At 47.4% G+C, this 26,302-nt stretch overlaps 1 protein-coding gene across 2 annotated transcripts in view; it reads right to left on the reverse strand.

Moving 5' to 3' along the window:
- The window catches only part of LOC139395382 (poly(A)-specific ribonuclease (deadenylation nuclease)), a 28,048-nt gene extending 2,034 nt beyond the window's left edge, over nucleotides 1-26,014 (reverse strand). Inside the window, exons 1-26 of one of the 2 annotated variants that reach the window (XM_071142958.1) lie at nucleotides 25,916-26,014; nucleotides 25,616-25,693; nucleotides 25,354-25,433; nucleotides 23,709-23,776; nucleotides 23,191-23,272; nucleotides 22,715-22,775; nucleotides 22,197-22,362; nucleotides 21,662-21,724; nucleotides 21,471-21,509; nucleotides 20,043-20,085; nucleotides 19,109-19,189; nucleotides 18,781-18,837; nucleotides 18,491-18,568; nucleotides 16,312-16,355; nucleotides 15,433-15,475; nucleotides 14,797-14,872; nucleotides 11,615-11,725; nucleotides 8,770-8,839; nucleotides 8,553-8,608; nucleotides 7,844-7,930; nucleotides 7,628-7,702; nucleotides 6,380-6,575; nucleotides 5,780-5,928; nucleotides 3,309-3,375; nucleotides 3,022-3,182; nucleotides 666-826 (exon numbers count right to left, since the gene is read on the reverse strand). In XM_071142958.1, coding sequence (XP_070999059.1) covers nucleotides 780-826; nucleotides 3,022-3,182; nucleotides 3,309-3,375; nucleotides 5,780-5,928; nucleotides 6,380-6,575; nucleotides 7,628-7,702; nucleotides 7,844-7,930; nucleotides 8,553-8,608; nucleotides 8,770-8,839; nucleotides 11,615-11,725; nucleotides 14,797-14,872; nucleotides 15,433-15,475; nucleotides 16,312-16,355; nucleotides 18,491-18,568; nucleotides 18,781-18,837; nucleotides 19,109-19,189; nucleotides 20,043-20,085; nucleotides 21,471-21,509; nucleotides 21,662-21,724; nucleotides 22,197-22,362; nucleotides 22,715-22,775; nucleotides 23,191-23,272; nucleotides 23,709-23,776; nucleotides 25,354-25,433; nucleotides 25,616-25,693; nucleotides 25,916-25,934 — 2,097 coding nt within the window. In that variant the 5' untranslated portion in view covers nucleotides 25,935-26,014 and the 3' untranslated portion in view covers nucleotides 666-779. Of the gene's footprint in view, nucleotides 1-665; nucleotides 827-3,021; nucleotides 3,183-3,308; nucleotides 3,376-5,779; nucleotides 5,929-6,379; nucleotides 6,576-7,627; nucleotides 7,703-7,843; nucleotides 7,931-8,552; nucleotides 8,609-8,769; nucleotides 8,840-11,614; nucleotides 11,726-14,796; nucleotides 14,873-15,432; nucleotides 15,476-16,311; nucleotides 16,356-18,490; nucleotides 18,569-18,780; nucleotides 18,838-19,108; nucleotides 19,190-20,042; nucleotides 20,086-21,470; nucleotides 21,510-21,661; nucleotides 21,725-22,196; nucleotides 22,363-22,714; nucleotides 22,776-23,190; nucleotides 23,273-23,708; nucleotides 23,777-25,353; nucleotides 25,434-25,615; nucleotides 25,694-25,915 lie in introns of those variants that run through there. The other variant, XM_071142957.1, reaches the window with a different exon arrangement.
- Nucleotides 26,015-26,302: the final 288 nt, after the last annotated feature.

Below are 26,302 nucleotides of genomic sequence, written 5' to 3' on the forward strand. Positions count from 1 at the left end.
AACAGAGAAGACGTCGTCTCTGCACCTAGAGGGAGGGAAAGACGAGAGACAGAGAGACAGGTCCCAGTCAGTCAACCTGAGGTACGTCGAACAGCGAAGACGTCGTCTCTGCACCTAGAGGGAGGGAAAGACGAGAGACAGAGAGACAGGTCCCAGTCAGTCAACCTGAGGAACGTCGAACAGAGAAGACATCGTCTCTGCACCTAGAGGGAGGGAAAGACGAGAGACAGAGAGACAGGTCCCAGTCAGTCAAGCTGAGGTACGTCGAACAGAGAAGACGTCGTCTCTGCACCTAGAGGGAGGGAAAGACGAGAGACAGAGAGACAGGTCCCAGTCAGTCAACCTGAGGAACGTCGAACAGCGAAGACGTCGTCTCTGCACCTAGAGGGAGGGAAAGACGAGAGACAGACAGACAGGTCCCAGTCAGTCAACCTGAGGTACGTCGAACAGAGAAGACGTCGTCTCTGCACCTAGAGGGAGGGAAAGACGAGAGACAGAGAGACAGGTCCCAGTCAGTCAACCTGAGGTACGTCGAACAGAGAAGACGTCGTCTCTGCACCTAGAGGGAGGGAAAGACGAGAGACAGAGAGACAGGTCCCAGTCAGTCAACCTGAGGAACGTCGAACAGCGAAGACGTCGTCTCTGCACCTAGAGGGAGGGAAAGACGAGAGACAGACAGACAGGTCCCAGTCAGTCAACCTGAGGTACGTCGAACAGAGAAGACGTCGTCTCTGCACCTAGAGGGAGGGAAAGACGAGAGACAGAGAGACAGGTCCCAGTCAGTCAACCTGAGGTACGTCGAACAGAGAAGACGTCGTCTCTGCACCTAGAGGGAGGGAAAGACGAGAGACAGAGAGACAGGTCCCAGTCAGTCAACCTGAGGAACACCACTAATGTTTCGTTGTCCTGGTGATGATGCCGCGGACCACTGATGTTTTGTTGTCCTGGTGATGATGCCGCTGACCACTGATGTTTCGTTGTCCTGGTGATGATGCCACTGACCACTGTTCCAATAGAGAGAAGCAGAGAGCAAACGCACAGCCAAGCTGTTAGGCTCCAACTTATCAGGGTCTGGCACCAGAGGATGTTCCCTCCACAGATAAATTAGACTATTTAGTGATTTTTTAAATACTTTAGACGGTTCGACTTCCTCCAGATAAATCAAGACCGAAGTTCTTATTACTGGAGCCGAAAACGAGAGAGAATCTGGCCACACATTTTGAATTCACCAGCAATAAAAGGAACCTTGATATAAGAGACTCATCCTTTTTATTACCAGCAGGGTTGACTCCTGTAACGCTCTCCTGTCTGGTCGACCCAAGACAGACATTGGTCTACTGCAAAACCACATACAGAACGCTGCAGCGTGGGTACCGACGAGAACACACTTTACACCGGTTTAAAAGGTCTCTGCAGCGTGGGTACTGAGGAGAACACACTTTACACCGGTTTAAAAGGTCTCTGCAGCGTGGGTACCGACGAGAACACACTTTACACCGGTTTAAAAGGTCTCTGCAGCGTGGGTACCGACGAGAACACACTTTACACCGGTTTAAAAGGTCTCTGCAGCGTGGGTACTGAGGAGAACACACTTTACACCGGTTTAAAAAGTCTCTGCAGCGTGGGTACCGACGAGAACACACTTTACACCGGTTTAAAAGGTCTCTGCAGCGTGGGTACCGACGAGAACACACTTTACACCGGTTTAAAAGGTCTCTGCAGCGTGGGTACTGAGGAGAACACACTTTACACCGGTTTAAAAGGACTCTGCAGCGTGGGTACTGAGGAGAACACACTTTACACCGGTTTAAAAGGTCTCTGCAGCGTGGGTACCGACGAGAACACACTTTAACACCGGTTTAAAAGGTCTCTGCACTGGCTGCGAGTTTAACAATTAATTATTCTATTGATTTTTTAAATCAATCCATGATTTGTGCACCTCAATACATGTCAGACATGCTTTTAAGTGATGTCCCCAAGCAGGTCCCTCAGGTCCTCTGGCCTTTTAACTCTCCCAAAGCCCCAGACCAAGAGGCATGGAGAGGCAGCATGTAGTACCTATACCCCAGCCTCTGGAATAACCTGCTAGAGAACCTGAGGGGGACCAAGAGGCAGCCTGTAGTAACTATACCCCAGCATCTGGAATAACCTGCTAGAGAACCTGAGGGGGGCCAAGAGGCAGCCTGTAGTAACTATACCCCAGCATCTGGAATAACCTGCTAGAGAACCTGAGGGGGACCAAGAGGCAGCCTGTAGTAACTAAACCCCAGCCTCTGGAATAACCTGCTAGAGAACCTGAGGGGGGCCAAGAGGCAGCCTGTAGTAACTATACCCCAGCATCTGGAATAACCTGCTAGAGAACCTGAGGGGGACCAAGAGGCAGCCTGTAGTAACTAAACCCCAGCCTCTGGAATAACCTGCTAGAGAACCAGAGGGGGGCCAAGAGGCATGGAGAGGCAGCCTGTAGTACCTATACCCCAGCCTCTGGAATAACCTGCTAGAGAACCTGAGGGGGACCAAGAGGCAGCCTGTAGTAACTATACCCCAGCATCTGGAATAACCTGCTAGAGAACCTGAGGGGGACCAAGAGGCAGCCTGTAGTAACTAAACCCCAGCCTCTGGAATAACCTGCTAGAGAACCTGAGGGGGGCCAAGAGGCATGGAGAGGCAGCCTGTAGTAACTATACCCCAGCATCTGGAATAACCTGCTAGAGGACCTGAGGGGGACCAAGAGGCATGGAGAGGCATCCTGTAGTATCTATACCCCAGCCTCTGGAATAACCTGCTAGAGGACCTGAGGGGGACCAAGAGGCATGGAGAGGCATCCTGTAGTATCTATACCCCAGCCTCTGGAATAACCTGCTAGAGGACCTGAGGGGGACCAAGAGGGATGGAGAGGCAGCCTGTAGTAACTATACCCCAGCATCTGGAATAACCTGCTAGAGAACCTGAGGGGGACACATTTGTAGCTTTGCATTTCCTTAAGGTGCTTTTTAGTCGTTCGGCTCTCACTCGTCTCACCATCAGTCTTCCTCTTCTTGTTGTTCTTGCGGCTCTTCTTGCTCTGATTGGTTGAAGGCTGCTGTTGCCATTCGCCCGCCGCCGGATCACTACCGTCGTCGCCCGCCTCCGACCCCGCCTCTTCCTGGATCGGACTCATGCTCGACGAATCAGACCCAGACCTACAGGGAACAGCAACCAATCACAGGCTTAGCTTAATTCAACGAACACCCAGGTAGTTGTTCCAGGTTTAAGGCAGCACTGAAAGTACTGGAGTTACGTGTTCAACTGTACACATCTTTACTTACTGAGTTTTCAGCCAGCCTTCTGACGTCCTGCTGTCCACTACTCCTGCATACGTCCGTACACACACCCCTAGAGACAGACCACAGATCAGACCTACACACCCCTAGAGACAGACCACAGATCAGACCCACACCCCTAGAGACAGACCACAGATCAGACCCACACCCCTAGAGACAGACCACAGATCAGATCCACACCCCTAGAGACAGACCACAGATCAGATCCACACACCCTAGAGACAGACCACAGATCAGATCTACACACCCCTAGAGACAACACAGACCAGATCCACACCCCTAGAGACAGACCACAGATCAGATCCACACCTCCCCCTAGAGACAACACAGACCACAGATCAGACCCACACACCCCTAGAGACAGACCACAGATCAGCTCTACACACCCCTAGAGACACAGACCAGATCCACACCCCCCCCCTAGAGACACAGACCACATCAGACCTACACCCCCCCCTAGAGACAACACAGACCAGATCCACACCCCCCTAGAGACAACACAGACCAGATCCACACCCCCCTAGAGACAACACAGACCAGATCCACACCCCCCTAGAGACACAGACCAGATCCACACCCCCCTAGAGACACAGACCAGATCCACACCCCCCTAGAGACACAGACCAGATCCACACCCCCCTAGAGACAACACAGACCACAGATCAAACCCACACCCCCCTAGAGACAACACAGACCACATCAGACCTACACACCCCTAGAGACAACACAGACCACAGACCTACACACCCCTAGAGACAACAGCACAGACCACAGATCAGACCTACACACCCCTAGAGACAACACAGACCACATCAGACCTACACACCCCTAGAGACAACAGACCACAGATCAGACCTACACACCCCTAGAGACAACACAGACCACAGATCAGACCTACACACCCCTAGAGACAACACAGACCACAGATCAGACCTACACACCCCTAGAGACAACAGACCACAGATCAGACCTACACACCCCTAGAGACAACAGCACAGACCACAGACCACAGATCAGACCTACACACCCCTAGAGACAACATCAGATCCACACACCCCTAGAGACAACAGCACAGACCACAGATCAGACCCACACACCCCTAGAGACAACACAGACCACAGATCAGATCCACACACCCCTAGAGACAACACAGACCACAGATCAGATCCACACACCCCTAGAGACAACACAGACCACAGATCAGATCCACACACCCCTAGAGACAACACAGACCACAGATCAGATCCAGACACCCCTAGAGACAACACAGACCACAGATCAGATCCACACACCCCTAGAGACAACACAGACCACAGATCAGATCCACACACCCCTAGAGACAACACAGACCACAGATCAGATCCACACACCCCTAGAGACAACACAGACCACAGATCAGATCCACACACCCCTAGAGACAACACAGACCACAGATCAGATCCACACACCCCTAGAGACAACACAGACCACAGATCAGATCCACACACCCCTAGAGACAACACAGACCACAGATCAGATGTTTCTTGATCAGTTTTCATTTAAACATTTTGTTCCTGATTTGTACTCTGGTGGTGAATATATACACTTAGTTACTGTCCGTCTTCTAGCAGGGGAGTGTGTGTGTGTCTTTACTGTCCGTCTTCTAGCAGGGGAGTGTGTGTGTGTGTCCTTACGGTCTGGTCTGTCTTCTAGCAGGGGAGTGTGTGTGTGTCCTTACTGTCCGTCTTCTAGCAGGGGAGTGTGTGTGTGTGTCCTTACTGTCCGTCTTCTAGCAGGGGAGTGTATTTGTGTGTCCTTACGGTCTGGTCTGTCTTCTAGCAGGGGAGTGTGTGTGTGTCCTTACTGTCCGTCTTCTAGCAGGGGAGTGTGTGTGTGTCCTTACTGTCCGTCTTCTAGCAGGGGAGTGTGTGTGTGTCCTTACTGTCCGTCTTCTAGCAGGGGAGTGTGTGTGTGTCCTTACTGTCCGTCTTCTAGCAGGGGAGTGTGTGTGTGTCCTTACTGTCTGTCTTCTAGCAGGGGAGTGTGTGTGTGTCCTTACTGTCCGTCTTCTAGCAGGGGAGTGTGTGTGTGTCCTTACTGCCCGTCTTCTAGCAGGGGAGTGTGTGTGTGTCCTTACTGTCCGTCTTCTAGCAGGGGAGTGTGTGTGTGTCCTTACTGCCCGTCTTCTAGCAGGGGAGTGTGTGTGTGTCCTTACTGTCTGTCTTCTAGCAGGGGAGTGTGTGTGTGTCCTTACTGTCTGTCTTCTAGCAGGGGAGTGTGTGTGTGTGTCCTTAACGTTGGTCCTGATCTTCTTGCTGCCTGTGTCGGAGTGTGTGTGTGTGTGTGTGTGTGTGTGTGTGTGTGTGTGTGTGTATGTCCTTACTGTGTCTTCTAGCAGGGGAGTGTGTGTGTGTGTGTATGTCCTTACTGTCTGTCTTCTAGCAGGGGAGTGTGTGTGTGTGTGTGTGTGTCCTCACCGTCTGTCCTGATCTTCTTGCTGCCCGTGTCGGAGTGTGTGTGTGAGTGTGTGTAGCCACTCCATCCGTCAGCGTGTGATCTCTGAGCCTCTCCCTCCGTGGGCTGCTCCTCCTGGATCGGACTGACGCAGCGTTTCCCCAACGACGGCCTGACCCCCACAACACACGGACCGGCCGTCACATTTAAAACATCAACCTGCCTTAGAGACTCCATGGTGACCTGGTGGAACATCCTTAACTTCTCTTAATAAGAGAACAGGGACATTTTAATGGTGACCTGGTGGAACATCCTTAACTTATCTTAATAAGAGAACAGGGACATTTTAATGGTGACCTGGTGGAACATCCTTAACTTCTCTTAATAAGAGAACAGGGACATTTTAAATGACAAGACGCCTTTCAGCCCTCTTCCATTAAAAGTCCATCGAATGGTGTGTGTGTGTCTCAGTGTGTGTGTGTGTGTGTGTGTCTCAGTGTGTGTGTGTGTGTCTCAGTGTGTGTGTGTGTGTGTGTGTGTGTGTGTCTCAGTGTGTGTGTGTGTGTGTGTGTGTGTGTGTCTCAGTGTGTGTCTCAGTGTGTGTGTGTGTGAAAGGCGTGTACCTGTTGTGACCGTAGCTGTAGCCAGTAGGACCAGCACCAACTGTAGAGGGGGAGGTGTAGTGCGGTTTAACCCAGCCGTCCTCGTCCCAGGACTGGGTAGAATGGCCCTGGCTCTCCCTGACCTGCTGCCTGCCCTGGACATACTCAGCATACGTCTGGATACGGTAGCTCTCCGCATAGCGACTGGTGTTCATCGCTGGACACGCAGAGGAGGAAACGGGAGTCGAAGTCAGAATTAATATAAACTGTGACTCATTTACATGTTCAGTTGTTTTCTAGGAAACGGGAGTCGGGGTCAGAGTTAATATAAACTGTGACTCATTTACATGTTCAGTTGTTTTCTAGGAAACGGGAGTCGGGGTCAGAGTTAATATAAACTGTGACTCATTTACATGTTCAGTTGTTTTCTAGGAAACGGGAGTCGGGGTCAGAGTTAATATAAACTGTGACTCATTTACATGTTCAGTTGTTTTCTAGGAAACGGGAGTCGGGGTCAGAGTTAATATAAACTGTGACTCATTTACATGTTCAGTTGCTTTCTAGGGAACGGGAGTCGGGGTCAGAATAAAGATGTAGAACATTGGAGGTGCTGCTGGCCCGGTACTCCCATCATGTGAGCTCCGGCCCAAGTCCAGTACTGGTCTCTGGGTCAAACGTAGCGCACCTTTTGGGGGAACAGGGCTGGTCTTTGGGTCAAACGTAGCGCACTATATAGGGAACAGGGCTGGTCTCTGGGTCAAACGTAGCCCACTATATAGGGAACAGGGCTGGTCTCTGGGTCAAACGTAGCGCACCATATAGGGAACAGGGCTGGTCTCAGGGTCAAACGTAGCGCACCATATAGGGAACAGGGCTGGTCTCTGGGTCAAACGTAGCCCACTATATAGGGAACAGGGCTGGTCTCTGGGTCAAACGTAGCCCACTATATAGGGAACAGGGCTGGTCTCTGGGTCAAACGTAGCGCACTATATAGGGAACAGGGCCGGTCTCTGGGTCAAACGTAGCGCACTGTATAGGGAACAGGGCTGGTATCTGGGTCAAACGTAGCGCAGGGAACAGGGCCGGTCTCTGGGTCAAACGTAGAGCACTATATAGGGAACAGGGCTGGTCTCTGGGTCAAACGTAGCGCACTATATAGGGAACAGGGCCGGTCTCTGGGTCAAACGTAGCGCACTATACAGGGAACAGGGCTGGTCTCTGTGTCAAACGTAGCGCAGGGAAGAGGCTTATTGGTAGGCCAGTACTCACCGATCTGAACCTGGTCCGTCTGACTCAGAGATACAAACGCTGACGTGTCATCAATCCACGACACCTGGATGTTACCTAGGAGACATGCAGGAAGACATGGGAATTAAAAAGGTGTGTTGGCCCAGGCGGCAGTGACCCGGCCCGGGCGGCAGTGACCCGGCCCGGGCGGCAGTGACCCGGCCCGGGCGGCAGTGATATATATTATTATCATCTTACCAAAGGCACTGAACAGCTGGTAGAGGTCACTGGTCTTCCACTCCTTAGGGAAGGTGACGTAAAGAACATGATCCCTCTTGGGCTGGACTGCAGAGGAGAGGAAGGGAAGGGGGGGGGGGGGGGGGGGGGGGCAGAGGGGATGAAGGGGGGGGGGCAGAGGGGGAGGAGATAAAGAGGGGAACAAGGAACGTTCAGTCACCACTGACCAATGGTTTATGTACATCATTACCACGGCCCATTTCTGTATGCCATCTTTAATAAATCCTCTCCATTTTCTTTTCGCTGCCGACTATACGCAGACGAGGTAGTGTCTAATACTGCTGTGCTGTAGGACATGGTGATGTACAGTGTGTAGTATCCCATTGAACTACTAATACTGTGCTGTACAGTATATAGTATCACATTTAACTACTAATACTGTGTTGTACAGTATATAGTATCACATTTAACTACTAATACTGTGTTGTACAGTATATAGTATCACATTTAACTACTAATACTACTGTGTTGTTGAGTATATAGTATCAGATTGAACTACTAATACTACTGTGTTGTACAGTATATAGTATCACATTGAACTACCAATACTGTGTTGTACAGTATATAGTATCCCATTGAACTACCAATACTGTGTTGTACAGTATATAGTATCCCATTGAACTAATACTACTGTGTTGTACAGTATACAGTATCCCATTGAACTACTCACGGTCGGGTCCGCTGATGTTGAGGTAGGGAATATCTATGATCCTCATCAGGAACAGTCTGGCGAAAACACGAGACGTCAACGTAGCATTATAACGCTTCATACAGCTGACAGATGCGTTATAACTACATTAAGACATGCTGAGGTTAGGGGACATATACACACCAGTCCCCCGTAGGAGAGGTAAAATAAACTGAAGGGGAGAGAACCAAGATCTTACTTGTTGACGAAGGGTTGGATGAGTTTCGATTGGGATGGGATGTGGGCTCTGGGGGGAGTCAGGAAAGTACCTGAGAAGGAAAGAGAAAGTATTTAATAGATTGAGAAACAGCCACGATGACCAGACGCACATCACAGCAGCTACTGCTGTAGTCCACACGGCATCAGAGAGATTCAAAGCTGTCCATGGAACTGTTCCCCCCAGTCCGTTTTCACTAACGGTAAGCGGTAGTGTTACCACGGAGACGGCCTTTTCCTCAACTCCCGCCTCCTCTCACGCCTCCTTTTGAAAAAAGGTCAGAGGTCAAAATCGAGGAGAGGCAGCGATGAGGGAACGTGGATGGAAATGAGTCCTCCAGTAGCACCACACGAGGCGAATGACGTTCACAAGGGGTGGATCTCAAAAGAAAAATGTATATTTGTGATGAAAACAAATTAGGTTGCGCAAGACTTTTTATAGATAAAAACAATAAGTAGCATGTTGTTTTTAAGTGAGTACATGCTCGTCTCCTCCGACAACACCTGACTCAAAAAGCTGTGGTGGCAGATCAACTCCTCCATGAAGGACTTAGGGTAGGATACACTTCACTATCCTCAATGAAAAAGGTGGCTGTCGAGGAGGGGAGGACTTCCGTTCCCTACGAACCATTTGACATCTTCGACCACAGGAGGAGAGAAAGAAGGAGAGCAGACTTTTGCCCAAATGAGAAAAGGCCATTGAAGCACAAGCCACAGGCGTAGGGTTAGGGCCACAGGCGTAGGGTTAGGGCCACAGGCGTAGGGTTAGGGCCACAGGCGTAGGGTTAGGGCCACAGGCGTAGGGTTAGGGCCACAGGCGTAGGGTTAGGGCCACAGTAGGAATAGTAGTAGTAGAAGGCAGTACCCAGTGTAGAAGGCAGTACCCATAGCAGTACACAGTGTAAAAGGCAGTACCCATAGCAGTACACAGTGTAAAAGGCAGTACCCATAGCAGTAGACAGTGTAGAAGGCAGTACACAGTGTAGAAGGCAGTACCTATAGCAGTATACAGTGTAAAAGGCAGTACCCATAGCAGCACACAGTGTAAAAGGCAGTACCTATAGCAGTACACAGTGTAAAAGGCAGTACCTATAGCAGTACACAGTGTAAAAGGCAGTACCTATAGCAGTACACAGTGTAAAAGGCAGTACCTATAGCAGTACACAGTGTAAAAGGCAGTACCTATAGCAGTACACAGTGTAGAAGGCAGTACCTATAGCAGTACACAGTGTAGAAGGCAGTACCTATAGCAGTACACAGTGTAGAAGGCAGTACCTATAGCAGTATACAGTGTAGAAGGCAGTACCCATAGCAGTATACAGTGTAGAAGGCAGTACCTATAGCAGTATACAGTGTAGAAGGCAGTATACAGTGTAGAAGGCAGTACCTATAGCAGTATACAGTGTAGAAGGCAGTACCTATAGCAGTATACAGTGTAGAAGGCAGTACCTATAGCAGTATACAGTGTAGAAGGCAGTACCTATAGCAGTACACAGTGTAGAAGGCAGTACCCATAGCAGTATACAGTGTAGAAGGCAGTACCCATAGCAGTACACAGTGTAGAAGGCAGTACCTAGGCAGTACACAGTGTAGAAGGCAGTACCTATAGCAGTACACAGTGTAGAAGGCAGTACCTATAGCAGTACACAGTGTAGAAGGCAGTACCCATAGCAGTACACAGTGTAGAAGGCAGTACCTAGGCAGTACACAGTGTAGAAGGCAGTACCTAGGCAGTACACAGTGTAAAAGGCAGTACCTAGGCAGTACACAGTGTAAAAGGCAGTACCTAGGCAGTACACAGTGTAGAAGGCAGTACCTAGGCAGTACACAGTGTAAAAGGCAGTACATAGGCAGTACACAGTGTAAAAGGCAGTACCTAGGCAGTACACAGTGTAAAAGGCAGTACCTAGGCAGTGCACAGTGTAGAAGGCAGTACCTAGGCAGTACACAGTGTAAAAGGCAGTACCTAGGCAGTACACAGTGTAAAAGGCAGTACCTAGGCAGTACACAGTGTAAAAGGCAGTACCTAGGCAGTACACAGTGTAAAAGGCAGTACCTAGGCAGTACACAGTGTAAAAGGCAGTACCTAGGCAGTACACAGTGTAGAAGGCAGTACCCATAGCAGTATACAGTGTAGAAGGCAGTACCTAGGCAGTACACAGTGTAAAAGGCAGTACCTAGGCAGTACACAGTGTAAAAGGCAGTACCTAGGCAGTACACAGTGTAGAAGGCAGTACCTATAGCAGTACACAGTGTAAAAGGCAGTACCTATAGCAGTACACAGTGTAGAAGGCAGTACCTAGGCAGTACACAGTGTAAAAGGCAGTACCTATAGCAGTACACAGTGTAAAAGGCAGTACCTATAGCAGTATACAGTGTAGAAGGCAGTACACAGTGTAAAAGGCAGTACCTATAGCAGTACACAGTGTAGAAGGCAGTACCCATAGCAGTATACAGTGTAGAAGGCAGTACCTAGGCAGTACACAGTGTAAAAGGCAGTACCTACGCAGTACACAGTGTAAAAGGCAGTACCTAGGCAGTACACAGTGTAGAAGGCAGTACCTATAGCAGTACACAGTGTAAAAGGCAGTACCTATAGCAGTACACAGTGTAGAAGGCAGTACCTAGGCAGTACACAGTGTAAAAGGCAGTACCTATAGCAGTACACAGTGTAAAAGGCAGTACCTATAGCAGTATACAGTGTAGAAGGCAGTACACAGTGTAAAAGGCAGTACCTATAGCAGTACACAGTGTAAAAGGCAGTACCTATAGCAGTACACAGTGTAAAAGGCAGTACCTATAGCAGTATACAGTGTAGAAGGCAGTACCTAGGTAGTTGGCCATGGAGATGAAGCAGAGACCAGTGATGAAGGCATCGTAGCCCGCCTCGTGGAGCTGTTCCTGGGCTGTATCGTAGCTGGGGAACCCCTCCGCCGTCACTGGGCCACGGAGGAAAGAAGCAGGGATAAATCAGACACTACATTAGCCATGGATGAGACCTGTCCTATTCTACTGTAATCAGACACTACATTAGCCATGGATGGAGACCTGTCCTATTCTACTGTTATCAGACACTACATTAACCATGGATGAGACCTGTCCTATTCTGTAATCAGACACTACATTAGTCATGGATGAGACCTGTCCTATTCTACTGACTGCGTAGGTATATAAATTAAATCCGTGACAATAACACGAAAAATACAGCACGACAGAATCTGCAGAACAGTAAGTGCACACTTCCAACAACTAAACAAGTTCAAGACGAGCAGTCATTTGAGTAATTACATTTCAGCGAGACAACGCAAAGGCGAAATCCATTAAAGCCAAGATAATGGAATTCATGATGTGCTACTTGCTATGGGCGTCACGACCGACATTTGGACCAGTGATGTCGACCCGCTGTGCTGTCAGACTCAGCATGCTCATGGGGATGACGAGGATTTCCGAATGAGCAAAGCCGTATTGCTCAAGAATGTGCTGGTTCTCATACCGCTGCTGCCATTTTAATGTCATTTGAGAAGATGTTTGAAACATGAACACCCTCCTAGCTCCATTCAAACAACTGACTGGAGAAATAAGCTCATCACCTGTGTCTGCAGCAGACGTGATACCCTCTGTCATGGCATTGAAGCGCCTGCTCAACAAAACTGCCCACACAGACCGTGGGGTTAACTTGGAAAAGTACTCGAGGCTGTGAACAAGCGATTCGGTGGCATTCTCTCTGAGCCTCTTTACTGTGTTGCCACCATGCTCGATGCTAGGTACTTCGATGCAGACAGGAAACGGGGTTTACGTGAAATGTTACATACACAGCTGGACAAGATGGAAAGCTCTTTATTTCTTTTCGACTTGCGGTAACGATCCGTGGTTCGACATTGATAGTTGTTTAGCAGTTCAAAAATGTCGGAAACATTAACTTACATGAGCGACAGCATGGTCAAGCAACTGTTTGTTACATACACAAATATTTGTGGACATCAGACAGATGTTGCTGTCCGGTTTTGTGATGAAACAGAAAAGGTGTGTTTGAATTAATTCTGCCACCGTCTTGTCTCGGCCTACACAGCACGGTGGCGAGGCATATGAGCTAACAGGTTATAGAGCAAACAAAGCCATTATCACGAGTCAGGGTTTTTTTCCCCCATGAGCTTGGCCTTATTTCTATTACACCATATTATTATATTCCATTCACCCTGTTCAATGTAACAGCGATAGGTCAAGGCTACGACATGATACTCAAATGGTCCCTGTACCCATCATGATGTTGCTACAACCTAGCCTATGAATAAAAGTTTACAACTTAGGTGCAACACAGGTCGAGATAAACATTTGAGGTGACCGTGACACATTCAATACCGCCTTGCACACTCTTGCCTGCATCGAAGCTGATATAGGGTGTAATCATTAGTCCAAGTTGCAAACGAGAGTTTCTATTGGACAAATTCAGGTATATTGTAACCCGTTTTGCTCCATTTGCTTCAGTTTAAGAAAAGTTCAACAGAATCAGCTAAATGAATACACCCCTTATCACGTGTTGACTTTCATAGCAGCCACGTTGTTTTTCCTTCTCACAACGATGCGCTCTCCTCTCACCTTATCCCTTCGCTTGTGGACTCCAATGCACAACACATGCGCGGTGTGTGACCAGGCGACAACAACAAAAAACTTCCAAGCCATACCATATAACCGCTACACAAGGACTTCGGCGTCGTCACCATATTAGCTAAAGTAACGTCATAGTCAACACAGCCAATAGAACTAGCGCGTTAGTAAAACCTGCTACAATCATGCAGTAACGATACAGTGTACAGCAAGTAAGCAGTTTAGCACTTACATTGGCGGGCCCAAGTGGCAAATAAATTAGTAAAACCAAAAGCTTACCTTGACTTGGAATAGTTCCAGTGTTGTGTTGGAAAGTCCTAGCCAGCTAGCTAGCATATCATCCCTCTATTTGAGCAGCGTGTTTCAGTAGGCTAACACTAGGTAACTGCATTCGCTAGCTACGTGAGTCAAACTGAAAATAGTTCATCTCTAGCTTCTTTATTTAGGAAGAAATGACTTTGTTCATAAATGTTCAACTATTGCATTTCTCTCTTTGAGTCAACGATTCCCCGCAGTGCTAGCTAGCTGTAGCTTCTACTTTTGGTACTAGATTCTGACGTTCTCTGATCCTTTGATTGGATGGACAACATGTCAGTTCAGTTCACACATGAGCTCTGATTGGTTGGAGGACGTCCTCTGGATGTTGTCATAATTACTGTGTAAGTCTATGGTAGGGGTGAGAACCATAAGCCAAAAACCATGAAGCAAACCGTGCACCCAAACCGTGCACCCCCCCCAAACCGTGCACCCCCTGGGGTCCCGAGGATTGAGTTTGGGAAATGCTAACACGGGTTGGTTTTATGTTTCATTATTTTCTGTCTCTGCTTCCCCCATTGATTTTGTCCACACACTGCTACTGCTTGCGACGCCAAAATCTAATGACTATAAAAACTTAGATGTTTGTTAGTATACGGTCCCATACAATAATCTGTACTCCTAAAAAAAGTGGCCCCACTGCAGTCACTTCCCCGACGTTGAATACCACTGCATCACAGTATCTACACAGGTCCTATAGATCAAATGGTTCAACCTCGGTTAAAACACCAAGTATAATTTCCTCTGTCCGGAGTACACCTGAAGTACTCCCTCTTGCATTTTAACAGTAAGCCTATGGTATTAGGAGTCTTCTCAAGCACCCCATGTGGATAGGTCTAGTACCGCCAGGGGCTCCTAGTACCCCTGGTTGAGAACCACTGCTGTAGAATGATGTCCTCGACTAAAGACAATATAAGGTTGAGCAAGTTAGAATTTTGTACACAAAACGTACCGCCATTTCTATTATGTTCAAAGCTATATGATTTAGTTCATGTGATGTAGTTATTTTGTTAGATACTCCTCCCCTATTAGCTTCTGAAATAACTTCCTGTTCCTTAAACGTGGCGTAGTCGTCGTCATGTTCTCTTACCAACTTTAGGAGATTTGAAGGGGCTCTCTTTCAGCTGTTTCTGCAGCTCTGCTAGAGACGTGATGTTGATCAACTCCTAGAAGGGTTCAAATAACAAAAGGCACAATAAATATTCTTCAGACTTCCACAGGGGGTTTCATGACATCCTTTTTGTTGTTGTTAATTTACCCTTTTTCGTGGTATCCAATTGTTAGTAGCTACTATCTTGTCTCATCGCTACAACTCCCGTACGGGCTCGGGAAAGACGAAGGTCGAAAGTCATGCATCCTCCGATACACAACCAAGCCGCACTGCTTCTTAACACAGCGGGCATCCAACCCGGAAGCCAGCCGCACCAATGTGTCGGAGGAAACACTGTGTACCTGGCGACCTTGGTTAGCGTGCACTGCACCCGGCCCGCCACAGGAGTCGCTGGTGCGCGATGAGACAAGGATATCCCTACCGGCCAAACCCTCCCTAACCCGGACGACGCTAGGCCAATTGTGCGTCGCCCCAAGGACCTCCCGTTCGCGGCCGGTTGCGACAGAGCCTGGGCGCGAACTCAGAGTCTCTGGTGGCACAGCCCTGAACCACTTCACCACCCGGGAGGCTATGACATCCTTTAACCTGACATCTAAATAGTGGAAATAGTATTACCTTGAAAGGTTGCGTAGTGGCCATGAGCTTGGTGTCCAACAGCCTGAGGAAACAATAGAGAAGATACTTGATCCGTTGGTTAGAGGGGAACATCTGTCCAACAGCACCAGATATACACACGCATTGAGGGGGAGGGGCAGCGCGTTGAGGGGGAGGGGCGCGCCGCATTGAGGGGGAGGGGCGCCGCATTGAGGGGGAGGGGCGCCGCATTGAGGGGGAGGGGCGCCGCATTGAGGGGGAGGGGCGCCGCATTGAGGGGGAGGGGCGCCGGGTCAGACGCAGAGCAGAGCTCCTGGGTGAAAAACCTGGTGGGTTAAGGGCCTTGCACAACGGCAGGAGATGGTACAAGGGATCAGAGCAGCAGTCTTCCAGCTGCCAGTTCATTCCCATGTGTGTCGCCGGCTCTTCCAGCTGCTGGTCCCCCTCTCCAACCTCTGGGCTACTGGAGAGGTTTCTAGATTATCAGCGCCCCAGATAAATAGATTGACTCCCAGAGAGGTTAGGTCAAAGTAGTGGTAAGCCTTGTCGGAGCCAGAACGGCCCATAGAGAAGTAGTAGCAGTATGCCCTTTACCCTGGGGAAGACCCACCGAAACCCTGACACAGCAGAATGTCTTTACCTGGGGAAGACCCACTGAAACCCTGACACAGCAGAATGTATATACCTGGGGAAGACCCACTGAAACCCTGACACAGCAGAATGTCTTTACCTGGGGAAGACCCACTGAAACCCTGACACAGCAGAATGGGGAAGACCCACTGAAACCCTGACACAGCAGAATGTCTTTACCTGGGGAAGACCCACCGAAACCCTGACACAGCAGTATGTCTTTAACCTGGGGAGACCCACCGAAACCCTGACACAGCAAAATGTATTTACCTGGGGAAGACACACTGAGTGACTTCTTTAAAGTCATTCAGGTCCTGTGGGGAAGAAAGAAAAGAATGTCAAATAGAAAATAAACAGGGTTCTTCTAAGCCACTGTGTTTCCGACCTCATTCCGTCAGTAGAATACAACTGGTTATTCTTTAAAAAGTGCTTTCCTCACAATCTTTAATAAACATGCCCCGTTAAAAAAAAAATGTAGAACTAAGAACAGATATAGTCCTTGGTTCACTCCAGACCTGACTGCCCTTGACCAGCACAAAAACATCCTGTGGCGTACTGCATTAGCATCGTATAGCCCCCGCGATATGCAACTTCTCAGGGAAGTTAGGAACCAATATACACAGGCAGTCAGAAAAGCAAAGGCTAGCTTTTTCAAACAGAAATTTGCATCCTGCAACAAACTCCAAAAAGTCCTGGGACACTGTAAAGTCCATGGAGAATAAGAGCACCTCCTCCTGGGACACTGTAAAGTCCATGGAGAATAAGGGCACCTCCTCCCAGCTGACCACTGCACGGAGGATAGAAAACATTGTCACCACCTATAAATCCGCGATAATTGAGGATTTCAATTAGCATTTTTCTACAGCTGGCCATGCTTTCCACCTGGCCACTCCTACCCTGGTCAACAGCCCTCCACCCCCCACAGCAATTTTCCCAAGCCTCCCCCATTTCTCCTTCACTCAAATCCATAAAGCTGATGTTCTGAACGAGCTGCAAAATCTGGACCCCAACAAATCAGCCGGGCTAGACAATCTGGACCCTCTCTAAAATTACAGCCAAAATTGTTGCAACCCCTATTACTAGCCTGTTAAACATCTCTTTCGTATTGTTTGAGATCCCCAAAGATTGAAAAGCTGCCACGGTAATCCCCCTCTTCAAAGGGGGAGACACTCTAGACCCAAACTGCTGCAGACCTATAGCTATCCTACCCTGCCTTTCTAAAGTCATCGAAAGCCAAGTTAACAAACAGCTCACCGAATCCCATTTCGAATCCCACCGTACCTTCTCTGCTATGCATTCTGGTTTCAGAGCTGGTCATGGGTGCACCTCAGCCACGCTCAAGGTCCTAAACGATATCATAACCTCCATCGATAAGAGACATTACTGTGCAGCCGTATTCATCGACCTGGCCAAGGCTTTCAACTCTGTCAATCACCACATTCTTATCGGCAGAATCGACAGCCTTGGTTTCTCAAATGACTGCCTCGTCTGGTTCACCAACTACTTCTCAGAAAGAGTTCAGTGTGTCAAATCGGAGGGCCTGTTGTCCGGACCTCTGGCAGTCTATGGGGGTGCCACAGGGTTAAATTCTCGGGCCAACGCTTTTCTCTGTATACATCAATGATGTTGCTCTTGCTGCTGGTGATTCTCTGATCCACCTCTACGCAGACAATACCATTCTGTATACTTCTGGCCCTTCTTTGGACACTTAACAAACCTCCAGACGAGCTTCAATGCCATACAACTCTGCTTCAGTGGCCTCCAACTGCTCTTAATGCAAGTAAACCTAAATGCATGCTCTTCAAACGATCGCTACCAGCATCTGCCCGCCCATCCAGCATCACTACTCTGGACTGTTCTAACATCTACAAATATCTAGGTGTCTGGTTAAACCGTTAACTCTCCTTCTAGACTCACAAAATGAAATCTAGAATCTGCTTCCTATTACGCAACAAAGCATCCTTCACTCACGCTGCCAAACATACCCTCGTAAAACTGACTATCCTACCGATCCTCGACTTCGGCGATGTCACTTACAAAATAGTCTCCAACACTCTACTCAACAAATTGGATGCAGTCTATCACAGTGCCATCCGTTTTGTGCCCCCCAGTATCTCTACTTGCACATTCATCTTCTGCACATCTATCACTCCAGTGTTTAATTGCTAAATCATTTCACCACTACGGCTTATTTGTTGCCTTAACTCCATTATCTCACCTCATTTGCATACACTGTATATAGACTTTTCTATTGTGTCATTGACTATATGCTTGTTTATCCCACGTGTAACTCTGTGTCACACTGCTTTGCTTCATGTTGGCCAGGTCAGTTGTAAATGAGAACTTGTTCTCAACTGGCCTACCTGGTTAAATAAAGGTGAAATTAAAAAAAATATATATATAAAAATAAACCACTGTGTTCATATATAAAATGGTGCGTGTTTTGTACCTCTGGCAGTACGCAGTAGAACTGATGGATGGTGTGCATGACGTCCAGCAGCATGTTGTGGCCAACCACCAACTTTCCCTGGGTTGGAGAGAGGGGGGAAAGAGATGAGTCCCATCCTAAAAGGTATAGCGCCCAAAGAGAGATCAAGGAGAACTCACTCAACTACAATATTCCTTATAGTTTCAGTGGTGGATTGCAAAGGCAGTTGGCATATACTGGTACATCGCAACGTAACAAAAGATACAGATTAAAACGAAACCATTTGATACCAGGTTGTCAGGGTAACTCACAGATTTGGAGATGGCGTGTATGACCCTGGAGAATCCCACAGCGTCATTCAGCTCCTCCTGGAAGGATTGACGAGGGTCACGTTCAGTAGGAAACACAGCAAAACATTGCAAAGAAACTACAAAGGAATGTCTCTTATTGGACAAGTAATCTCCCAGATTCAAAACGTTGCCTCCTAATCGTGTTTCTTTCGGGAGAAAATTCAACTGGTCGTGTCATTCTGGAGTTACTGTGTTTAAACTGCTTCCATCTAGAACACCACAGGGGGGAATGTTCTGGAATGTTGGGTTTGCTTTTTTTATATAGAAAAAACGGTAGAAGGAACGTCACCTGTTCTCTCTCCTGTTTCTGCCGCTCCCTCCTCTTCCGCTCCTCGTCGTCCACCTTGCTGATCTGGATGTAGCGCTCTTTCTGAAACCCCATTATATCATCACATAATACACCCGTCTATAAATGTACATCAACACACACCTACTGACTGGAGACAATCCCACAGCATCACTCACACCTACTGACCGGAGACAATCCCACAGCATCACTCACACCTACTGACTGGGGACAATCCCACAGCATCACTCACACCTACTGACCGGGGACAATCCCACAGCATCACTCACACCTACTGACCGGAGACAATCCCACAGCATCACTCACACCTACTGACTGGAGACAATCCCACAGCATCACTCACACCTACTGACTGGAGACAATCCCACAGCATCACTCACACCTACTGACTGGAGACAATCCCACAGCATCACTCACACCTACTGACTGGAGACAGTCCCACAGTCAGACTAGAACACCGGCAGGGGGGGGGGGGGGGGGTCAGTTAAGAACTAATTATTATTTTACAATGACGGCCTACCCCTCCCCTAACCCGGTTGATGCTGGGCCAATTGTGCGCTGCCCTACGGGACTCTTGATCACAGCCTGTTGTGATAGAGCCCAGGATCGAACCAGGGTCTGTAGTGACGTCTCTAGCACTTCAATGTAGTGCTTTAAATCGCTGCGCCATTCTGGAGCCTTATTCCTAGTATAAAGGTCTTAATGATTAGTTTAATCAGGTGTGCTAGCGGTTTAAGGCACTGCATCGAAAGTGCTAGAGGCGTCACTACAGACCCTGGTTCGATCCCGGGCTGTATCACAACCGGCCGTGATCACGAGACCCGTAAGGGCTCTGGAATAGATCAAATACATGGACTGGCTGGGGGTGCTCCCCGAGGAGAGGTTTGAGAACCACTGATCTAGCTGGCAGACTGACCTTCTCTGTCTCCAAGGTCTCCACATGAAGACCCTTTGGGAACCTAAAGGAGAGTAGATCAACATTATCCTTCTATAAAGATATGTCATCTCTGTACAATATACACACTCAGTACTAGAACTATATAAACATTTTATTATAAACATTAACTGTCACTAAGCAGCGTTAAAACTACAGTTATAAACCCTAATTCATCTGTTTTAGAAATAGCAGAATGGTAACAATTCAAAAAGTGGATTTCATTCATCTCCCTGTGTTCTTGGGATGTGGATTTCATTCATCTCCCTGTGTTCTTGGGATGTGGATTTCATTCATCTCCCTGTGTTCTTGGGGTGTGGATTTCATTCATCTCCCTGTGTTCTTGGGAATGTGGATTTCATTCATCTCCCTGTGTTCTTGGGATGTGGATTTCATTCATCTCCCTGTGTTCTTGGGATGTGGATTTCATTCATCTCCCTGTGTTCTTGGGGTGTGGATTTCATTCATCTCCCTGTGTTCTTGGGATGTGGATTTCATTCATCTCCCCGTGTTCTTGTGAATGTGGATTTCATTCATCTCCCTGTGTTCTTGGGATGTGGATTTCATTCATCTCCCTGTGTTCTTGGGAATGTGGATTTCATTAATCTCCCTGTGTTCTTGGGATGTGGATTTCATTCATCTCCCTGTGTTCTTGGGAATGTGGATTTCATTAATCTCCCTGTGTTCTTGGGAATGTGGATTTCATTCATCTCCCTGTGTTCTTGGGATGTGGATTTCATTCATCTCCCTGTGTTCTTGGGATGTGGATTTCATTCATCTCCCTGTGTTCTTGGGAATGTGGATTTCATTAATCTCCCTGTGTTCTTGGGATGTGGATTTCATTCATCTCCCTGTGTTCTTGGGATGTGGATTTCATTCATCTCCCTGTGTTCTTGGGATGTGGATTTCATTCATCTCCCTGTGTTCTTGGGAATGTGGATTTCATTCATCTCCCTGTGTTCTTGGGATGTGGATTTCATTCATCTCCCTGTGTTCTTGGGATGTGGATTTCATTCATCTCCCTGTGTTCTTGGGAATGTGGATTTCATTCATCTCCCTGTGTTCTTGGGATGTGGATTTCGTTCATCTCCCTGTGTTCTTGGGATGTGGATTTCATTCATCTCCCTGTGTTCTTGGGATGTGGATTTCATTCATCTCCCTGTGTTCTTGGGATGTGGATTTCATTCATCTCCCTGTGTTCTTGGGATGTGGATTTCATTCATCTCCCTGTGTTCTTGGGATGTGGATTTCATTCATCTCCCTGTGTTCTTGGGATGTGGATTTCATTCATCTCCCTGTGTTCTTGGGATGTGGATTTCATTCATCTCCCTGTGTTCTTGGGATGGAACACTGAATCATATCTGCAGAGTTCTAGAACATTGCTGCTCTTGAAGGACAGAACGTACTTACTTGGAGTTGAGAGTCTGGTAGATCAGCTTCCTCTGAAACCTGGAGTGGAGCAGAGAACAGAACAGGGGGAATGGAGGTTTTTAATAAATAAAACACTGGTAAATATTGCTGGGGGGGTAAAGCCCTTTGAGACTGAAATAAGTGTTGTATAAATGCACATTTCTCACACACACACAGACACGTTTCTTTACCCAGTGCAGGGCTCCAGGTCCACAGTCTTCTCGGAGGTAGTGAACAGAGATTCCACCTTCTCTCTGCCAGGGACAAGAGGCAGGAGGAAGACTTAACAAAATGACGACAGGGATGCGTTCTGGGCTGGAGCTGAATGGTCCTGTCTGGACTGTTACCATGGATTTCTGCTCCGCTAGACATAAATCAGTACCATGTGACTTCACCGTGGACCGTAGGACGGGTTCCACGCTGAGGCTGTAACACCCGTTTGGAGGAGTTTAAACCGTGCCTTATTTGAAGGAGGATCTGGTGTCAGCAGGTGGCTGCCTTATTTGAAGGAGGAACTGGTGTCAGCAGGTGGCTAGGGAGGGAAAGGGGCGGTAGGAGGAACTAGTGTCAGAGGGTGGCTAGGGAGGGAAAGGGGCGGCTGGAGGATCTGGTGTCAGCAGGTGGCTAGGGAAAGGGGCAGATTTGGGACCAGGCTGTCATCTCTCTCACCACATGCAACTACAGTCTAAAGTTGTAACTAGAAATGGGAGTCAGGTTTAAACTTACACCACCCGCCCGATGTACTCCCTGTGCTCCTCGGGGATGCTACCGGGGCCTTTGTTTGAGTTGGGGGAGATGTAGGAGGGGTTTCCTGATCCGTTACTCTGACTCCGCCTCTCCTCATACTGCTCCCGCAGCTGCACTTCCTCTTCCTGGTTCAGGTACGGGATCCCTACGGCAACCAGAAAAGGAGGCGGGGTTAGATGGCGGAGTGTTGGTTATTTTAAATCAATCACTTAGTCATCTTTATTGACCTAGTTGGAATTCCTAGAGCATCCAGAACAGAGGGGTTAGCTAGAGTAGCTTCAATCTATCAATCGATTTATTGCCCTAGTTGGAATTCCTAGAGCATCCAGAACAGAGGGGTTAGCTAGAGTAGCTTCAATCCATCAATCGATTTATTGCCCTAGTTGGAATTCCTAGAGCATCCAGAACAGAGGGGTTAGCTAGAGTAGCTTCAATCCATCAACCGATTTATTGTCCTAGTTGGGATTTCTACGGCAACCAGACAGAAAGCCACCTACCGTGACGGAACACTTTGTTGAAGTCAAAACCCTGACTGGCCAGGAAGTCAATGCTGGAACTCTGAAATAACAAAACACAGACATATTTACCAACGCACTACCAGGGGCAACATGGGTCCTGTTCTCCAGGGATGGAAAGGAAGCAAACGGGCTGAAACGGGGAGTGACGACCTAAACCTGTCCAATCAAATCACGTGTATTTACATAACAGGCAGAAACGGGGAGTGACGACCTAAACCTGTCCAATCAAATCACGTGTATTTACATAACGGGCTGAAACAGGATTTGATTGGACAGGTTTAGGTCGTCACTCCCCATGTATTTACATAGCCCTTCTTACATCAGCTGATATCTCTAAGTGCTGTACAGAAACCCAGCCTAAAACCCCAAACAGCAAGCGATGCAGGTTGTGGAAGCACCAATAAGAAATGCTTGTACCACCCGGATAAAATAAGACAGACCAACGGTTTTCTAACCTGGCAGATGAACTTGGTGTCTGGGGAGGTTCTGTTGAACGGCTTTGGGAATATATAAAAATTAAAAGTCTTGATGACGTACCTGTGGGGACAAAAACACCAGGAGAGAAAGAACAGCAGGTCAGGTAGGTTAAACATTCCTATAGCCTGCATAGAGATCACATCATTCAATATAGCTGACTTAGACTTTCTATTTAACACTATATCAGACTATATCAGCTGGTCCCAGATCAGTATTTCAGACACAACCCGTTTGTTATGACAGTGTAACACAGCAGAGAAGAGTTGGATAAATCACTAACTGATCTGGGGTCAGGTCACGGGTCCTATGCGTCAAGCTTAAGAGGGCCGATATAGGATCAGGTCCATATGGAGTCTCATTCAGAACAATCAGAAAGGCTAAAAACGGATCCTAAATCAGCACTCCTACTCTGAGAAGCTTCATGTTACTCAGATGTAACTCAGTTCAAAACCGACTGCTTGTTAAATGTTAAATCGGAGAGAGAAATCCCACTCACTTGGACTCTGCCTGGTCATATGTGAACGTACACAGTCCAAACTGAAACAGCAAGAAGTCCATGGAATGCTGGATAGAGAGAGAGAGTGGGGGTGGAGAGCCAGAGGAGAGGAGAGAGTCTCAAGTGTACATTTAAAGCAGGACCGATAGCACATGGCCTTGTTGTGGCCCATACATACAGACTCCAGGAATCAAAACACCTGAAAACCATGATCAAATTCAGCCATGATATAAAAAGTTATGCAAGCTATATTAGTTATATACAGTGTGGAGTTTACATACACTTAGGTTGGAGTCATTAAAACTCGTTTTTCAACCACTCCACACATTTCTTGATAAACTATAGTTTTGGCAAGTCGGTTAGGACATCTACTTTGTGCATGACACAAGTAATTTTTCCAACAATTGTTTACAGACAGAATATTTGACTTGTAAATCACTATCACAATTCCAGTGGGTCAGAAGTTTACATACACTAAGTTGACTGTGCCTTTAAACAGCTTGGAAAATTCCAGAAAATGTCATGGCGTTAGAAGCTTCTGATAGGCTAATTGAATTGCAAGTATAAACGCCATGGGACCACACAGCCGTCATACCGCTCAGGAAGGAGATACATTCTGTCTCCTAGAGATGAACGTACTTTGGCGCAAAAAGTGAAAATCAATCCTAGAACAGCAGCAAATTACCTTGTGAAGATGCTGGAGGAAGCAGGTACAAAAGTATCTATATCCACAGTAACACAAGTCCTATATCGACATAACCTGAAGGACGCTCAGCAAGGAAGAAACCAGTGCTACAAAACCACTATAAAAGCCAGACTACAGTTTGGAACTGCACATGGGGACAAAGATTGTACTTTTTGGAGAAATGTCCTCTGGTCTGATGAAACAAAAACAGAACTGTTTGGCCATAATGACCATTGTGATGTTTGGAGGAAAATGGGGGAGGCTAAGAAGCCAAAGAAAACCATCCCAACCATGAAGCGCAGAGGTGGCAGCATCATGTTGTGGGGCTGCTTTGCTGCAGGAGGGACTGGTGCACTTCACAAAATAGATGGCATCATGAGGGACGAAAATGATGTGGATATATTGAAGCAACATCTCAAGACATCATCAAATTAAAGCTTGGTTGCAAATGGGTCTTCCAAATGGACATTTACCCCAAGCATACTTCCAAAGTTATGGCAAAATGGCTTGAGGACAACAAAGTCAAGGTATTGGAGTGGCCATCACAAAGCCCTGACCTCAATCCTATAGAAAATTTGTGGGCAGAACTGAGAAAGCGTGTGCGAGCAAGGAGGCCTACAAACCTGACTCAGTTACACCAGCTCTGTCAGGAGGAATGGGCCAAAATTTACCCAACTTACTGTGGGAAGTTTGTGGAAGGCTACCCAAAACGTTTGACCCATGTTAAACAATTTAAAGGCAATGCTACAAAATACTAATTGAGTGTATGTAAACTTCTGACCCACTGGGGATGTGATGAAAGAAATAAAAGCTGGGGTTACATTGTTAAATATTCTCCATGTTAAACTAACGGGGAACAAACATGGCTGCCATAAAACGTTGTAGTGTCAAGTAAATGCAGCATAATGCAGAAACCGCATTGCCCCCCAACTCTAAACGCATGTCTCTCTTGACTGTTACCTTTTTTAGCTTCATGTAGCGCTCCTCTGGCGTGTCCAACCCGTTAGTCAGTGCGCTGACGTTGGGCCCATCGCTAATACCTGAAACCGAATAGAGTATATTTTCTACTGTATTAACTAGAACATGATGAAGATGTCAAGAGTTCAAAACCGACTGCGTGTGTGTGGCTTGTAGCAGCCACGGAAACGGGTTGGCCAGCGAGCTAGTTAAGATGGAACTATAAAATGTTTGCCAGTTAAATAGATAGCTAACAATGACTTACCTGAAAATTCCCCATCGATTGCGAGAAAGTCTGCTTCCTCTATTGCGCTGTACACAGTGCTTAAACTGTCTTTGAAATCTGTAATACAAAAACAGCAATCAGCCAACATGCGTTGGTGGTTTACTCACCACGCAAGCTAGCTATTAATGCTAGTTAGCGGGTTAGCATTCACAACCTCGCGGAAATGAACGGAATCATGATTGTGCGGTGAGAAACCACAGCTAAGTTTGTGTATCTAATAGCATACGACTATAATCTTTGTGTATATTATCTATAAGGGTGCATAAAGAGGTGAATTACTTGTTCGTGTCACCTCCATCCCTACAGAAAGACAAAAAATACAATGTACCAAACCGCCGCTGTCACTCAAGAGGATTTTAATCTTTCCAACACTTCCGGCGTAGTGACGTTTTTGACACGACGTCAATCAAAATATGGCTACGACAAAATAAAAGCCGTACTATGCACGAATCACGAATACGCGCTTTCTAGCTCGAATGTACAGTGTGGGTTTATCAGTCGTGCCGTGAGCATAACTGAACATGTTATAATGGGTGTTCCCCCCCACCATTTTGAACAGCAATTTTAATTTGTCTTTTCACGCTATCAACGGTCACCCAATGCAAAAGCCATGTAAGACAGACTGAAATGAAGATTCACATTTTTTAGATAGGTGTCAAATAATGG

Source organism: Oncorhynchus clarkii, unplaced genomic scaffold (assembly GCF_045791955.1).
Source record: "Oncorhynchus clarkii lewisi isolate Uvic-CL-2024 unplaced genomic scaffold, UVic_Ocla_1.0 unplaced_contig_9334_pilon_pilon, whole genome shotgun sequence".
NCBI lineage: Eukaryota > Metazoa > Chordata > Actinopteri > Salmoniformes > Salmonidae > Oncorhynchus > Oncorhynchus clarkii.